Raw genomic sequence first — 18,121 nt, 5'->3', positions numbered from 1 at the left:
TGGAACCAATAGATGATGTTACTATCAGAAAACACTAATGGGAACGTATTCAAGGAAATAATTGTACAGGCTAAAAAGCTTTTCTTACCAACTAAGAAATGCTGTTCAAGACTTAGACCTAAACGGATGTCAGATAAACTTTGAGAATCGTTGCAGAGAAGAAAAATTCATGGAACACATATAAATTATAAGGTGATACAGAAGCATATGGTCGATATAAACTAGTCTGCAATCAAGTAATAAAGGATGTTAGGAATAAGGCAGATTATGAGAAATCTTTGGCAAAGGATGCAAAGAAAAAGAGCAGCAGCCTGGTAAACAAGATGCAGGGTATTTCAGAAACTGCTGGGAGTCATTGCGGTACAAGTAAACACATGGGTTGTGTTAGGGTAGCTAAGAAAAAGAACAGGTGCATGTATACTTGCGTGTACACCAATGCTAGGAGTTTGATAAATAAATTTGATGAATTTGAGGTATTGCTCAAAACATCAAAGGCAGATATTGTTGGGATATCAGAGATGTGGTGTCACACAGATATGAGGAATGCAGAACTGGAATTTGGGGAGTACAAAAAGGAGTTGCAAAACACAAAATCCAAGGAAGTGAAGCCAGTCAACATTGCTGGACAGTGTAGAGTTGAGTCAGTTTGGTGTGACATAAGCATTGGGAGATCAAAATTGAAAGTAGGAGTGTGTTATAGGCCTAATGACTCTGATGAGTATAATAAGAAACTGTACAGGGAAATAGAGTGTGCCAGTAAATCAGAGAGTCTTATAATGGGGTATTTTAATTTCCCAGATATTGACTGGAATTTGTGGGTTGGTCACTCACACACTAGCAAGGCTTTTGTGGATTTATTGGATGATTGTTTTCTACATCAGCATGTTCGGGAGGCAACTAGAGGGAGTAATACTCTTGATCTGATTATCAGTAGTGATTCTTCATGCATTAAGAATCTGTAGATAAAGGAACCACTAAGTGGCAGTGATCACATTGTGCTGAAGTGGGATTTACTCAAAGAGGTAACTACCATTAGAGGTAAAGGGAAGGGTTTTTGCTTTGGTAAAGGTGACTGTGGTGGTCTGAGACAGTATTTAAATTCTATACTGATGATGTTACCAACAGCAAATTCAAAATGATAAGCATTCAAAGAATTAATCTTGGAAGCTACTAGGCTTTACATACCAACTAATAAATGTTGATCTAGGTTTAGGCCTAAATGGATGTCAGATGAACTAAAGAGACATGTGGCAGAGAAGAAAAATGCATGGGATACATATAAATTAATGGGTGACATGGAAGCTTATGATAGATATAAGCTGGTTGGTAACCAAGTCACAAAGGAGATTAGGCAGGCAAAGACAGATTATGAGAAATCCTTGGCAAAGGATGCAAAGAAAAACAGAAAAGAGTTCTTTACCTATGTAAACTCAAGAAGGAAAGGGATGAATCAGATTGGTCCACTGGATATTGATGATTCAGCTGTTGATGATCCTGCTCAGGTGGCTAACAAACTAAATGAGTATTTTGCATCTACATTCACCCATGAGGAGTTATTCAGGGAGGGGAATGCCAGAGGTGAGTTAAACTCTGGCAGTGAGCTAGATGATTTTGTAATAAATGAGAGGAAAGTGGAGGAGAAATCGTTGAAGATAAACATAAAAAAGGCACCCGGGGTGGATTGGATCTATCCAGTTATATTAAAGGAGGCAGCAAAGGAAGTAAGCTAACCCTTAGCCATAATTATGAGAGCTTCCTTGGACTCAGAGGAGTTACCCATGGACTTGAGATCTGCAAATGTGACCACAATTCACAAAGGAGGGTCAAAGGGTGACACAAGTAATTATAGACCTGTTAGTTTAACTTCTGTTTCAGGAAAATTAATGGAGGCACTGGTTAAAGAAGCACTGCAGGATCGTCTAGACAAGACTTCAGTTATAGTTTGGACAGAGCATGGTTTTGTTAGGGGAAAGTCTTGCCTGACCAATTTGATTTGATACTATGATGTGGTCACAAAGGAACTGGATGCAGGGAATAACTTTGATATCATATATTTGGATCTTAGAAAGGCTTTTGATACTGTTGCACATGGAAGACTGCTGAACAAATTGGAGCAGTGTGGCATTGGAGGCAAATTGCTGTTAAGGATAAAGGGATGGTTGAGTGGGAGAAGACAGAGAGTGATAATCAATGGACACTATTCATTGTGGACTAATGTTATTAGTGGAGTCCCTCAGGGTTCAGTGTTGGGTCTGTTGTTGTTTTCTGTATTTACAAATGATATTGATGATGGTATATCAAGCTTAATGTCCAAGTTTGCAGATGATCAGATGATAACGAGATTTGCAGGGTTATTAAGGACATTAATAACAGTATGCTGCTGCAACAGGATCTAGAAAAGTTGAAAAGATGGGCTGAGAGGTGGCAACTGAAGTTTAACATTGACAAATGTAAAGTACTGCTATGGGGAATAGCAGTAACCCCAGAATAACATATCAACTGCGTGTACGCACTGATGGTGGTAGAGAATGGAAAGGACCTGGGGGTAATTGTGCAGTCAGATATGAAGTTTTCTGAGCAGTGCAGACGGTCTGCAAGAGTAGCTCATGATTTCTTGTCAGTGATGTACAGGAATGTTTCTAGCAGGGATAAGGAGGTAATTATTCCCTCGTATAAGGAAATGGTCAGGCCACACCTTACTGTATACCGGTCTGGAGGTCTCATTTTAAGAAGGATGTAGAGCTGTTGGAACGAGTACAGAGAAGGGCAACAAGATTAGTGAATGGAACAAAGGGTTGCTCTTATGAAGAAAGGCTTAAATTTTGCAAATTACAGTGTCTGGAGACTATGCACCTGCGAGGTGATCTGATTGAGGTGTATAAAGCCTTGAATGGTTTGAGCATGCTCAATACTGACTGGATTCTTCCTCTTGCTTAGAATAATCACCTGAGAGGGCATAAATTCAAATTCAGGAAAGACAGATGTAGGATAGATGTGTGAAAGTTTGCCTTTAGCCAGCTGGTAGTTGGTTGGTGGAACAGACTTCCATCCTTTGTTGTGGAAGTTGATAGCCTAAATAAATTTAAGGCTGAGCTGGACATGTATTTGGAACAGATGGAGGAGTGAATATTTTTTTTTTTAGCTGATGCTGCATAAGTTTACTTTCTTGCATCATATGCTTCTACTAATGCTAATGCTAAAAATAGAAAATACTTTTTTTTTATATAAACACTAGAAGGAAGGGGATTAATAACTTAGTTTCCCTTGATATAGGCGGTTCAACTATTGATGATCCTGCTCAGGTGGCTGTCCAGCAGAGTAACTATTTTGTATCTACCTTCACACATGAGAAATTCTTTAGGGGGTATGGATGCCAGAAGTTTATCAGGTTCTACCAGCTAAATGATTTTGTAATAACTGAGAGGAAATTGGAAGAGAAATTGATGAAGTTAAATGTAAGAAGGCACCTGAGGTGGATGGGATATATCCAATTATATATTAAGAGAGGCAGCAAAGGAGGTAAGCAACTCCTAGCCATATTTATGAATCCATCCTTGGATTCAGGGAAGTCCCCATGGACTGGAGATGTGCAAATGTGTCCCCAATTCACAAAAGTGGTTCAAAGACTGTCATAAGTAATTATAGACCTGTTAGTTTAACTTCTGTTCCAGGGAAAATAATGGAGTCACTGGTTAAAGAAGTATTGCAGGACCCTCTAGACGGGAATGCAGTTATACTTCAGTTAGCTATGGTTTGTCAGGGAGCGATCATGTCTGATCAATATGGTTGGATACTGTGATGCAGTAACAAAGGAATTGGATGCAAAAGAATAATTTTGATATCATATACTTGGATTTCAGGAAAACTTTTTACTGTTGCGTATAATGGACTTCTGTACAAATTCAAATAGTGTAGCATTAAGGGCAAGTTACTGCTATGAATAAAGGGATGGTTGAGTGGGAGAAGAACGAGAGTTCTTATCAAAGAACACTGCTCTTCATGGACTAATGTTATCAGTGGAGTTCCCCCAGACTGCTGCTCATTCCAATAGAAGCAGTTCAAGAATCACTTCCACCTCTGCTTGTGACTATTGTTAATCTATTAGTGTGTGGAACTCCCAAAATATATTATTTCAAATTCCTCAATAGCATCAGCAAATATTCTTGCACCCTTTATATTTTTAAGTGTATCCCATTCCTGTAGAAGTAATCTGTCCTGTTAACGAGCACAGACCACACTGAGAAAAATTTTACCCGATGGGCTTTGCGCATTCTCTCCAGGGCTAAATTTATTGTCAAAGCTCTCATCGTATACGCCTTCCTATCATGGCCAGGCAGAATTGCAGACACTTTCAAATTTAACCCTAACTCACAACTTTTTTTCAACATTGACCTGTACTTATTAAATAAGTCTGCATATCTCCTACTCTTAATGTCATTAGTGCCAATGTATATGACATTATCATCTTTTGTGCCCTTAAAAGATGATATCTGCTCTACAGTGTCATTAACTTTTTCATCTGTCAGACATACCTTGGTCCTGTTTCACCTATTCTTTTTGCATAATATATTTCCTGTTTCCCTGGCAATTGAGTCACCGACAATAACTAGTTCCTGTGGGACCAGCGCATTTTGCCTTGAAGATTGCCGCTGTGTTGCATGCACAAGAATGAGCTCTGGCATTGAGTTGGGCAGCTGAGTGCTGGATGGGTGCCCCATTTTTAACTCCTTCAAGGGCATCTGCCCTACTCATCAAACTCTCATAGACGCCCATTAGAATGCTGAGTTGGCACCTAATTTCTTCACACTCTCTGTACCTAACACACACACACACACACACACACACACACACACACACACACACACACACACACACACACACACACACACACACACACACACACACACACAACGACTAGATCCTTGGCTAGATCACATCCTGTTCCAGAAAGGTCTGCATACATTTTTTTTAGACTGTGATGCGTTGGAGAATCCCCTTCGGTTCTCCCCCAAACCACAGCACTCCCACTAGTTTATGCCCATTGTTTTGCCACTCTGGTCTGGGGCATGATTTATGTTTAAATTAATTTTAATTGATTGACAATTAAAGTTAATAAGATTAATAAATTTAATTGATCAATTGTCAACAGTACACTAAGCTAATAGATTTCTAAATGCAGTGATATGTATTATGCTATCAAGTTCGAGATATGCGATATGCTATATCATAAGATCTAATATGCTATAACAATGGCAGCAAGTTTCGAATGGATAAAGGTTCTACCTATATTAAGAAGTAACCTGCATAATCTCTTGCTAACTTCAAAATAAACTAAGGAGCATGACTAGGACTATAAAGCTACTTACAGAAAATAAATTAATATGAAAATTTAGTCAATAAAACAGCAAATGTTTATCAAAAATGTATTGTTTGCTGCAACTGAAAAATCTTTTCCTACATGTGCTTAACCTTGTTCCTCAATATGTTGCAAATTTAAAAAATTGTATGCTACTTTTCCAATTACCATTTACTATTATTTTCATATAGGTTTAATGCTGTGAACTATGTTATTTTTGTTAAATAATTTTTATTAGTTAGTTGCAGTTGGTTATATTTTTGACAATTGGTTTAACTGAACTGGTTGTATGGGTAGGGTGAGGGTTCAACCTATCTCTAAATAGGCCTACAAGGCTGGGACAATTCATATTGAGCAATTAGACTTTACACCAGCCGGTATTTAAATAAACAAATTTCAATCCTTCAACTAAAACACTTTATTTACAATAAAATAAAATAAAATTACAAGCATATAGAATGAAATAAAATAAAATATAAAATAGTTTAAAACTGATGTGGTTTAATTTACAATAAAATATGAAATATAAAATAAAATATGATGATAAAAGCGATAAAAAAAGTAAAATAAAATACTAAAATACTGTAACAACTGTAGCTTTCGGAGACAGTGTTCTCCTTTCCCAACAGCATACTTCTGCTGTGTGGCACATCCTTAAATAGCAGATCCACGGCACTCGTCACATGGTTCCTCAGAATATGACACTAAAACACTTTATTTCCCCGGAGGATGCTGTCATCACGGATCATACACAAGGGTACTGGGACTGTAAATAGCTTGAGAGTTTACGTATTGGGACAGCTAGCAATTCCATTAATAGAGACAGGGGTGTACGCTTACATCCCCTCTTTGAAACTGTTGTTCTTGGGCGAGATGAATGGTTTCAGCTAGTGCGCTCCCGAGCCATTCCCAGTTCCGGTATAAATGGGAAATTCCAACCATATTCCTGAGGAATCATGTGACGAGTGCCGTGGATCTGCTATTTAAGGATGTGCCACACAGCAGACGTATGCTGTCTCCGAAAGCTACAGTTGTTACGTTATTTTATTTTACTGTTTTTATCGTTTTTATCATATTTTATTTTATATTTTATATTTTATTGTAAATCAAACCACATCAGTTTTAGACTATTTTATATTTTATTTTATTTTATTTCATTCTATATGCTTGTAATTTTATTTTATTTTATTGTAAATAGAGTGTTTTAGTTGCAGGATTGAAATTTGTTTATTTAAATACCGGCTGGTGTAAAGTCTAATTGCTCAATAGGGTTCAACATGAGTGATAATTATTCATCTCTGGGATGGACGTTACATTACAGGGAAATTCAAAATTGTAGTAAAATTTACTTGCTTTTAGAGCTTTAAGAATGCATAATCATTTATCCTTGTGCCATTTCAAATTTTTTTTATTCATCCCACGCCTTGTACTTCATTATCTGAAAGAACTTGGAGGTACCCTATTTAATTGCAGTTTATACCAAATTTAGTTTATAGTTAAGAAATTATAAAGAAATGGTGCATGCTTAACTCTAATCAGTTTACCTGCAGTACTTTGTGACTCATCCTGCATATTTTAAAAAGTATATACAATATACAAGCATGTACAAGCAATTTTTTTTTCTACCACTTATGTTTCAGTTTTGTTTTATTTTAAAAAGATAAAAGTTCTGTTTTTGAATTATCACTTTTTTTTTTCCAGGCACGCAATTATTTTCTCCGTGGTATCCATGCAGAACAAGCTGGAAAATTATATGAAGGTAAATTATTAACCTGTCATGGTATTTGTGTACAGGATTGTTGCAAATGATCTTTCCAATTTTAGAAAATTTGTTGTTGTTTAATAATGTTAAAGAATCCTTATTCATTGAAGAACAGTTAAATACATAATTTGACATGCAACATAATCAAACAAATTTACATATTTGTACAAATTCAGTATGGATTACATTCCTATTTCTTATTTCTGTTATAACCATAATATAAGAAATATACCTATTTCTGTAAGAAATTTTTATATTTATAATATATAATATCGGTGTGTAGATACACCATAGACAACTCTTAAAAAACTACAAAGTAGTTGTTGTGGGCATCATTTGCTCTTTCTCACATTGTGCTCTGCCTTCACGACGAGTTGCCATGATATTGCACTACCTCAAATAAGTAACGCTTCCCTAATAGAGAAGACTATTGTTACTTATTCTCAGTGAGCACCACCACCACCACCACCCAGACATGTTTCAAGGCTATTGGCCTATCATCAGTGAGTGGGCAGGTACCCTAGTATTGCAGACATGACGACCCAGTTGTTTTTTTTTTTTTTTTTTTTTTTTGATTTGGTAGTTGTTGGCGCATCGGCTTCTGTGGCCATATTGCACCTCCCAAGGTTTTTGCAGTACTTTGATCCAAGCCCGAGGCGGGAATCGAACCCGCGACCTTTGGGTTGCCGGGCAGGTACTTTACCCACTCGGCTAGCCCGGTCGGCTAACCCAGTTGTGAAGATAATCACACAATATGAGAGATGCCAAAAGGTGTATAAGACAATATTTAAAATAATTAAATGCACAAGGCATAATACATTAAGAGTTTAATATCTATATAATATCGGTGTGTAGATACACCATAGACAACTCTTAAAAAACTACAAGGTAGTTGTTGTGGGCATCATTTGCTCTTTCTCATTTTGTGCTCTGCTTTCACGACGAGTTGCCATGATATTGCACTACCTCAAATAAGTAACGCTTCCCTAATAGAGAAGACTATTGTTACTTATTCTCAGTGAGTACCACCACCCAGACATGTTTCAAGGCTATTGGCCTATCATCAGTAGTCTTCTCTATTAGGGAAGCGTTACTTATTTGAGGTAGTGCAATATCATGGCAACTCGTCGTGAAGGCAGAGCACAATATGAGAAAGAGCAAATGATGCCCACAACAACTACTTTGTAGTTTTTTAAGAGTTGTCTATGGTGTATCTACACACTGATATTATATAGATATTAAACTCTTAATGTATTATGCCTTGTGCATTTAATTATTTTAAATATATTTATAATATAAGAAATATTCCTGTTTCTCATGTTACAATTATATTAATTTATTTTAATGTAGTTCACTGATCCATTTCAACTAATTTTAGTTTTCTTTTGAGCGGTTTGGTGGGATCAGATATATCCAGGGTAATTTGTTGACTAGTCTCACAGTTCTGTTATAGTATCTATAGAAACTAATTGCTTTTGATTTTGGCATACAAGAAGAAATCGTGTATATTTGGCCTTCATGATTGGATCTGACCTTAGATTTCTTTGAGGAGCATTGAAGGTTGATTCCTGAGATTAGGTAGTAAAAACTTTTTTTTTTTTACCATTTAACTTTTCATTTTTGAAGAATATGAGATCAGCTTTATTTCTTCTGCACTGTAAATTTAAAAATTTCACACCAATCGTAGGATTTTGAAGTATAGTTAAGACTCTGATAGGACAAATAACATAATTTTTTTTAACTTTCTCTATTTCTGTTATTTGGTAAGCAGAGTGTGATGAATAGACCTGGGAAGCCCACTCTAGAATAGGTCTAACATATTTTGTAAAATAGCAGCACTATATCTATATTATGAAGATCTTTGGATACTCTTTTTAAGAAACTCAATTTTTTTTTATAGTCTGCTCTTATCACATTTGTTATGTGTAAATCAAAGGAAGAAGTTTCCTTGAAGTCAACCCCCAAATTTTTTTGGGAATTAACCCTTTTGACTGTTTTTTATTGATGGTGTAGGAAAAATTAAATTTTTTTTTTTTTTTGTGTACATTAGCAAAGCTTTATTAGTTCACATTTTTCTTCATTGACTGTCAGGCAGTTTTTATGGAGCCATTCTATAACTTGTAAAGCTTCATTCAAGAGAATGCAGACCATGTTGTTTCTTATAGTTCTGTATATTATTTGTTATCAGCAAATATATTTATGCTAATTTTCAGATCTATCACTTTTAGAAGGTTGTTTATGTATGTCAAGAAAAGTAGAAGTCCTAGAAATGCAGGATTCCCACTCAGGGATGCTCAAAAGCACAGGGAACGTGTGATCAACATGCAGGTGGCAAATACAGTAAAAATTGAAAACCAGCACTAGCCTCTATGAATACATTTTATATCAATAGGAGCCCTAACTACTTTGTTTTTCATGTTGTGTATGATTGTGTTGATTGTTATATGTATACTTTGTGCAGAATTTGTATTAATTAATTGTTGTGCCAAGTCGCGGACAATGTACTCTTGTGTTTGTGCAAGAGGGAGGATTCAATCGGGACTAAAGTAAGAGACACGTAGACATGCCTTATGAGAAGACAGAATATTATCATTTAGAAAAGCATTTCTATGTGATTAGTGCAAATAATAAATTTAAGTGTTTTAACCCATTAAATAAGAATCAGTTAAAATTACTCAAATATCTTAGAGTAAAATACACTAAATATTAATTTTTAAAATCATTAAAAGAATTATTGGATTAATTACCCAGGTAAGATGTTTCCGAGGAAAATATTAAGTGGAGCAGAAAAAAAACAAGAACAGAAAAGCAAGAAGGAACAAAAAAACAAGAAAAAAAAAATATTGCAAAAGTACTACAACTATTGCACATGCAGGAAAAGGTGATGAATTGGAGCAAATTTCTGATGATGATAAAGTAATATGACAACTTATAGTGGAACAAGAAAATTATGCTTCTATTAGAGGTGAAAAATCAGAACCAGTGGATGAAAACATTCCCATAGAAACCATCAAGGACCCTGGTCGTTGGCCCAAAATTTTATCAAGAAAGTGGATAGATATGGTGGTGGAAATTGGACTTAAACAATTGAATAATGTTTCATTTCCTTTGAATGAAAAAGGATGATTTTCAAGTGTATGTTATATACTTGTGTGTGATTAGCAAACAATGAAAAGGCAAATCACGACCGGTTAATATATTCACTTTCAGAAAATAGTATATATTGTTTTTGTTGTAAAATATTTGGAACTGCAAATATTCAATTATGTTCAACTGGCTTCTCCGATTGGAAGCATGATACACTGGTGTGCAAAACTTAAGGATCAACACTATTTCTAAAGGTTGCAACCACAAAATCTTTACTTAAGGTACTCTTTACTGATGAGAGTAGATTCAGTCTCAGCAGTGATTTTGGACATCAGCTAATCTTGTGAGAGGTTGGCACATGGTATCACCTCGCAAACATCACTGAAAGGGATTGATATGGCAGTCGAGGTGTTCTCGTCTGGGGAGGCCGTTATCTTGGATGGATGTATACAACTCCAGATATTGGAAGGCTGTACTGTAACTGGTGCACGCGCTACTGTACTGAGGTAATCCTTCCCCATGTGCATCTGTTCCGAGGTGTCATTGGCCTCGAGTTCGTGTTTATGGATGATAACGCCACACCCCATTGCACTGCAGCTGTTGATATGCTTTTAGAAAGTGGGGACATTGTTCATATGGATTGGCCTGCCCGTTCCCCCTGATCTAAATCCCATCAAACACATATGGGACGCTCTGGGGAGATGCCTAGCGGCACGTCCACACCCACCAGAAAATGTTCACCAGCTGAAGATGGCGCTGACAGAGGAATGGATGATGTTACCACAAGAACTTATCAACAACATTGTTCTAAGTATGGACAGTTGTTCAACATTGTTCTAAGTATGTCGATGCAAAGCCTGCATCGACATTAGGGGTGGTCATATCTCCTACTGAGGACCACCTCTTCCCTTTGTTCCAAAATTCTAAGCTAAAATTGTTTATTGTTGCCTACTTTAAAAGTCATATTTTTTAAATTAAAATGCAAGCTCACATACCTATAGGAACCACAAATAGTAAACTACCTTCATTATATGAATTTTTATTCTCTGAGAGTTATATTATGGCTTACAATTAGAAAGATATTTATGAAAACATAATTAGTAGGAAAATGTATTGAACTCCTCTTGTCATATTGAAGAATGTATGCAGTGAGAATAGAACCCTGAAGCTCCATAATCATTTTACTGGTGTTTAATTCCATAAGTTTACCATTTTAATACAGATGCATCACTGCCATATCTTTGGCAGTGATGCATCTGTATCATGGCAGCCAGTGCTATGTTGCCATTTTTGAATAAAGTCCCTCTGTACCATTTTTTTTTCCGTTGTTGTGTCAGTGTTGTTTCCTTCATCATTTCTGTACCTCACGAGGTTCCTTTGGTATGCTTTTCCCATATCCAGGCCCACTCCCATGAGAAGCTATAGGTGAAAACCTGACTGGTCTTTAAATTTTGCATACCAGTGTAGTATTAATTTACAACAACATGAAATATCTTCTACTCATATTTCTAATTACGATAAATACTTTACAATAAAGTTCATGTTAATAAAACAAACAACTGTAGATAAAGAACAATGTCGCTTGTATGAACTAGAGAAAAATCGGTCAACTGAAATTTTGAAACAAATTTTTGCTGTTCAATATTTTGCTGGCCAGTTTCTTGCATTTCGCAGTTCCTCAAGTACATTCCCAATAATGGTAATTTTTTGAAAGCAACTGAAATGTTAGCTAAATTTGATCTGTACATAATAGATCACCTTTCCAATATTAAAAAAAAAATATTAGCCGTATGCCACATTATCTGGGAAGTAAATTTCAGAATGAAATTATTTCTTTAATTTTGACAAAATAAGGAAAGAAATATTAGGTAAAGTCAAAAATACAAGTATTTCTCAATTATTCTAGATTGTACCCCTGACAGTAGCAATGTTGAACAATTAACATTTATCATACATTTTGTTGTATATTCTGGCAATGATGTAGAAATAAGGGAACAAATTGGGATTCATCAAATTAATGACATAACAGGTAAGGGATTATGTACATTAGTATTAAATGATTTTTTCTCAGAATATAACTTAAAATTAAATAACACGAGCAGTTAAGGTTCCAATATGAGTGGAAAATATATTGGCCTTCAAAAACTTATCAAAGATGCAAATAGTCTATTTTGTACCATATAATTTTCATACTTTAAATTTAGTAATCAATGATGCAGTAAAAGTCACTTTTGAAATTGTTCAATTTTTCGATATTGTGCAAGAGTTATACACTTTCTTTTCTTTCTTCTTTGAGAACAAGATGTGCAAAAAATTAATTTGACTATGAGTTGCCAGACGACAATTTACTGGTGTTTAATTCCATAAGTTTACCTGTTTAATAAAGCCTAGAATATTAAGAGTGAATACAAAGTTCATCGCATGGAAATTATTAAAATTTTGTCAAATACCGTTTTAATCAAAATTAATTTTCATAGGAATTATGAATATGCCCATTAAGCAGCACAAAAATGTATTATGTAATATCTGTAAAAATTACAACAATAGTATATCCAAAATGAATGAAAATGTTTCGTTAAGTTTGATTGTAACTGCATTTTTTGTAAGAGAGAGAGTCAATACGAATGACCCTGCTTAAAGATATTATTAAATAGATTTCTAACTATGAAAGTTGTTCTAATCTGAATAAACATCTCAGAATTCCAAAAAACCTATTCTGTTACTAATCTTAAAGCCAATTTTTATAGTCTTTTTCATAGGCAGTAACAAAGATCTCGAGTACACTTCAATATGACATTGGTCTACAAGGCAATGCTAACCCAAAATCTTATTTTTTTGACTGACTAGCTTTCAACTTCTTTTGCAAATGTGAAGGAGTTGGAGCCGAAACTAAAAATTTAACAACAAAAATAGAAATATTTATGTAATTTTCTTTAAAATGTTGCATGTCCCATTGTAGTTAGTTAATAAATAGTAATTTAATTCTGCAAAAGAAAATGATGCTGCAAGTTGAAAAATCAAATTTCACATTTATTATTTTGTAAACATTATTTTCTTCTGGGGTCAAAAATGAGAATGGTTTTTCTGGGACCTCCTAGTGAGTAGAAACTAAGGTTACTGTATTTCTCTAAGTCAAATGATTTTTAAAATAGAACGGGGAACAGATGGGCAGAAGGACACTTCAAGAATTATGTATAGGATAGGATTATTATGTAGTTTTGTGTATCAGTTTCAGTAAAAATTTTATTTTTATTTAAATTTGTGTCATTGTGTTCATGTTACTAGTAAAAACTAAAATTTTTTTGGAAAAGTTTTTACCTTTTAAAAATATGATGTACAGGGCTGCCAAATACTTGCTGCACGCAGGTGGCCAAGGAGCCAGGAATGGCCCTGCTCCCACTTCAGGTTCAAACTTTTCTGAGGTGCTATCTTTGTAAAGTACAGGTAGAGATCTTTGTAGATAATTGGCAATCTCTCTTGCTCTCTCTCTCTCTCTCTCTCTCTCTCTCTCTCTCTCTCTCTCTCTCTCTCTCTCTCTCTCTCTGTGTGTGTGTGTGTGTGTGCGCGCGCATTGCCTGTAAGGCCATAAGAGTACTGCTTATTGAATAGTCTCTGGGTATGAAGGTCAGAGGCTTTTCTTATATCAAAGAATATTGAGTCTATTTTCAACCCTTTGTCCAGTGATGTCTTTACTCCTGTCATTAAAGTTAAGTCTGAGCATGAGGACTGTCCTTTGAAAAGCCATATGCATGATCTGATAAGTTCATTCTTGTGAAGTTGAATAGTTACCCCATCAACATAATGAACTATTTTTGATAATGAATTCAGTAAGGCCTGTAATTGTCATTACAGGCCTTATGGGATTAATGAACTAATGTAGAGGCATCTTTCTTCTCTATTGGAGAGATTTAAACCTGCTTAAGGGTAAGTGGGTATATGTCACTTAAAAAGGATAGTTTTATTTTATGAAGTAGTGGCTTAACCAAGTTTTTTCCACATTTTTTCCTTAGTATTAATGGAAGTTCATCTGGGCCTTTTGAGAAGTCCTTTCTCAAACTAAAGCTGGTATTTACTAGCAGCAGTAGTAGTAGATTTTAATTAGCTTTGAAGTCTGAAAGAACATCTTTGTATCTCAGAGCTGTAGCATCAAATGTGTTTCCTTTGTTTTTGTGCTTATAAATCCTCCCAAAGTTTAAGAAAATTAATTTGTGTAGGTCTTAATTCACTCTTCTTGGGAATATTCTGGATGGTTGTAGAGGTATTTTGGTTTTTGAATCACTCTGGTAGTCATGTTTGAGAAGTTGCTGTACTGTACTTCTTAATGTAGCCGAGTGGTCAGGAGTGGGAGTGCAGTAGCACATGCTTTTTGAGTAGACCGGGGTTCAAGCCCCTGACTGCTGAATACGGTTGATCTGACAACCCGCACTGGACCAGCGTGGCAGATTATGGTCCATTTCCCTCAGCATGAATTGTTGAGGAGGCTTCCATCCTGCAGTGGGTTGATAATGGCTGCACTTTACCTTTACTTCTTAATGTTGAAGTAGTTATACAGGGTGTTTCAAAAGTGATGGTCAATAATTTAAAGGTGAACTGTACAGACTACAATATACAAAAAAAGCCTAGTAAACATGGGTTGTTAAGTGAATCGTTTTCAAGATATTGCATATTTCTAGTTGGGATCCACCACTGACAAGGTGAACTGTACAGAGTTGGGATCCACCACTGACAAGGTGAACTGTACAGAATTGGGATCCACCACTAACTTGTTTGTTTAGGTTAGGTTATGCTCATTCTCTCCCTTTCCCCTTTCTCAATGCTCTGAGATGTAGCAGCAGGCATACTAGTACTTGTCAAAGAATAGTCAACATGGAAAGAGGTTACAGCAATGAAGAGTATACAGACATGCACTTCATGTATAGTAAAGCCAACGGCAGTGCACTCGAGGCTGCACTTTTGTACCAAGAAGCATTTCCCAGCCGAAACCAGCCCAACAGGCGCACATTTATCAGGGTACATCAATGCTTTAGAGAACACGGGTGCTTCACACATGGAGTACGAGCAGGTAGGCCCAGAAGCATAACACCTGATGTTGAGTAAAGGGTGTTAGAAAGAATAGAATAAAATCCAGGCATTTTGACAAGGAGGGTTGCTCTGCAAGAGCGTGTACTGAGTCATGGCAGTGTGTGGCAAAGTTTACATCGCCAGTTACTGTACCCCTACCATATCCAGCGTGTACAAGGTCTCAGCAATACAGACTATCCTCCCAGATTGCTCCCATAGTCAGTGGCGGATCTTAATAGAAAATGTGCATTATCTCCAAAATGGTTCATTTGTGGCTTGATGTTCATTGGAACTTTTTTGCTTATTTTAGTTTGTACTTTTCACGTGTAAATTATTGACCATCATTTTTGAAACACCCTGTATAAGGAAAGCTCCACTTTTCTTATATTTCCCTTGAATATTCCATTTTTTCTTTTTTTTAGTATGTTTATTAGTGCCTTTGAGAATCAGTGAGGTTACTTTGTAGTTCTTTGAACAAAGCTAGGAATGGTGGAGCTAAGAGATGCAGTGTTTGCTATTTGATAATTAAGAGCTATTAAATGCTCAATAATTCCTATATTCTATTATATTATAAATCAACAATGATTACCTTTATTTTAGATATAGGAAGCTTCTTTTCCAACTCTCCTAGTCCAACTCGCTAATAATTCTTGGGGATGGCGATCTCTATTTTGTAAAGCAGGTGGGACATCTTCCCCACTGTCAGAACCGTAGTGTTCAGACCGTGCGGTCTCAACAATGAGCGCTCATGTCTGCTGTCTACAAACACCATACTTCTGGCAGCATGGAAACCATTACTTGGATTGGCATAAATTTAGATTTTGAGGTCTAAACTGTTTAATAAATATGGACCGATTATTTCTTTCGGTCCGATAGCTGGACTTTAGAGTTTAAAGTCCAGCTATAGGACTTTAAACTCTAAATCCTTTAAAGTCGGACGTCCTACTTAAGGAATGTAGAGAATAATCCCCCCCCCCCATATCCAATTTTATTAGACCCCAAAATTAAACTCTAAAGTCCAGCTATAGGACCGAAAGAAATAATCGGTCCATATTTATTAAACAGTTTAGACCTCAAAATCTAAATTTATGCCAATCCAAGTAATGGTTTCCATGCTGCCAGAAGTATGGTGTTTGTAGACAGCAGACATGAGCGCTCATTGTTGAGACCGCACGGTCTGAACTCCACGGTTCTGACAGTGGGGAACTGTTTGCTATATAGAAACAATTACCTGCAGAGTCTATGTCTGTATTACTCAGTTGGATTCAAGTTGTAAGATTTTAATGACTTATTAAGCTCTGTCCAGTTGACTCGTGTGAAGTTTAGTACACCTTTTTTTTTAACCTCAATTTCGCTGCTTAATGAGGATGTCATTTTTATTGAGAAGGGTAGTGAGTTGAGATCAGATTTGAACAGTGCACTATAACTTTGAACCAGAAAGTACTACATATGAATTATATAAATTTATAAATACATATATGGTCCAAATAATTTTCATTTCTGGTAGCCATGTTTCACCGTTGCTGTAATTGTAGTGATAAGAATATATAACGGGTGGCCAACTTAATTTGTGATGCGATCGACTTTTTTTTCTTCAAAATGTGCCGCGATCTACCGTCTCAAGAATTTCATTGCACATGGTTTAAAAGGTTAATCAACACATATTGAAAAATGTTGTTTATAAATTTTAAAATGACATACAATTCAGAATTCTTATTTTAAATTCATACGTATTTAAATTTTTCATTTATGTGAAGTTTGTGTCTTAATGTCATCTGCCAAGCTTTCAAAATCAGGGATATACTGTAATAAGGCCAACAGTAAAGAATCTTCTGTATGCAAGTCCATAAGAGTAGAGCAATTCTTCGTCTTTTTTTTGTTTCAAATAAGAAAAGGCCGATTTACATAGATATGTGGAACCAAAACATGAAATTAAAAGTTCACTGCATTTTTTTACATTTGGGTACTTTTCTCGGTAAACATATTTCCAAAAGTATTTTTCTGATGATCTGGCTTTTAGGAAGATATCATTTCGCAATGTAATAATTTCATTTTCAAGTAATATTTTCTCCACGTGAAAAATCGCAGCAATTTTTTCTGCAATTTGTTTTGTAACTAAGTCGACATTAAATGGATAAGAAATATATTGAACAATGTCTTCATTTGTTTTAAAATCACTGAATCTGGTTTCAAAATCATCCACAATTTTCTAAATTTCAGAAACATATTTCTCACTATTAAATTCAAAAATAGGATATTTTTGCAAATGATCTTGCATATTTGCAAAATGATTGATTTTTTTTATTTGGGATCTAGCCATGCCAAAAATTGATATTTATAGGCAGAAATACTACTAATCATGTCATCCACATTTTTATTTTTTCTTTGTAATTCCAAATTCATATCACTTAATTTACTGGTAAAATATGGCAAAAAAGTCAGAACACACAACCACTCTGTATCCTGTAGCTGCTGATGATCATCTACCCTTTGATCGACAAATTTTTTTATTTCATTCAGCAACTTTCTAAAGTGCTGTAGAAACTTACTCCAACTCAGCCACCTTACATCTGTGTGTAATTAGTCAGATCTGGTTCATTTTCATCGAGTTGCATTTTGAAAAGTCTCCTTTTGAAGAGATTGTCGTCTGATGGAATTCACAATTTTCAAAGTTATGTCCATAACACTTTTAGTATTTAATCTTTTGCTGGCTACCACTTGTTGCTGAATGATACAGTGGTAACTCAAAAAAATCTGGGAATTCATCATCCTTTTGGTACAATGCGATAAATCTGTTAAGATGCCCCCTCATTGCCTTAGCTTCACCTGTTGTTATTGATACGAGCTTAAATAGT

General features: G+C 35.5%; 1 protein-coding gene across 1 annotated transcript in view; it reads left to right on the top strand.

The window, feature by feature from the left end:
• Positions 1-18,121, top strand: part of LOC150085487 (F-box only protein 9) — a 266,154-nt gene that overhangs the window by 57,593 nt on the left and 190,440 nt on the right. The window contains exon 3 of the mRNA XM_090373294.1: positions 7,058-7,115. Coding sequence (XP_090229420.1) covers positions 7,058-7,115 — 58 coding nt within the window. The remainder of the gene's footprint in view (positions 1-7,057; positions 7,116-18,121) is intronic.

The sequence above is a fragment of the Mastigoproctus giganteus genome, chromosome 5, assembly GCF_048544385.1.
Source record: "Mastigoproctus giganteus isolate SK-2022 chromosome 5, ASM4854438v1, whole genome shotgun sequence".
In the NCBI taxonomy this organism is placed as follows: Eukaryota; Metazoa; Arthropoda; class Arachnida; order Uropygi; family Thelyphonidae; genus Mastigoproctus; species Mastigoproctus giganteus.
This window is presented reverse-complemented; position numbering and strand designations above follow the sequence as displayed.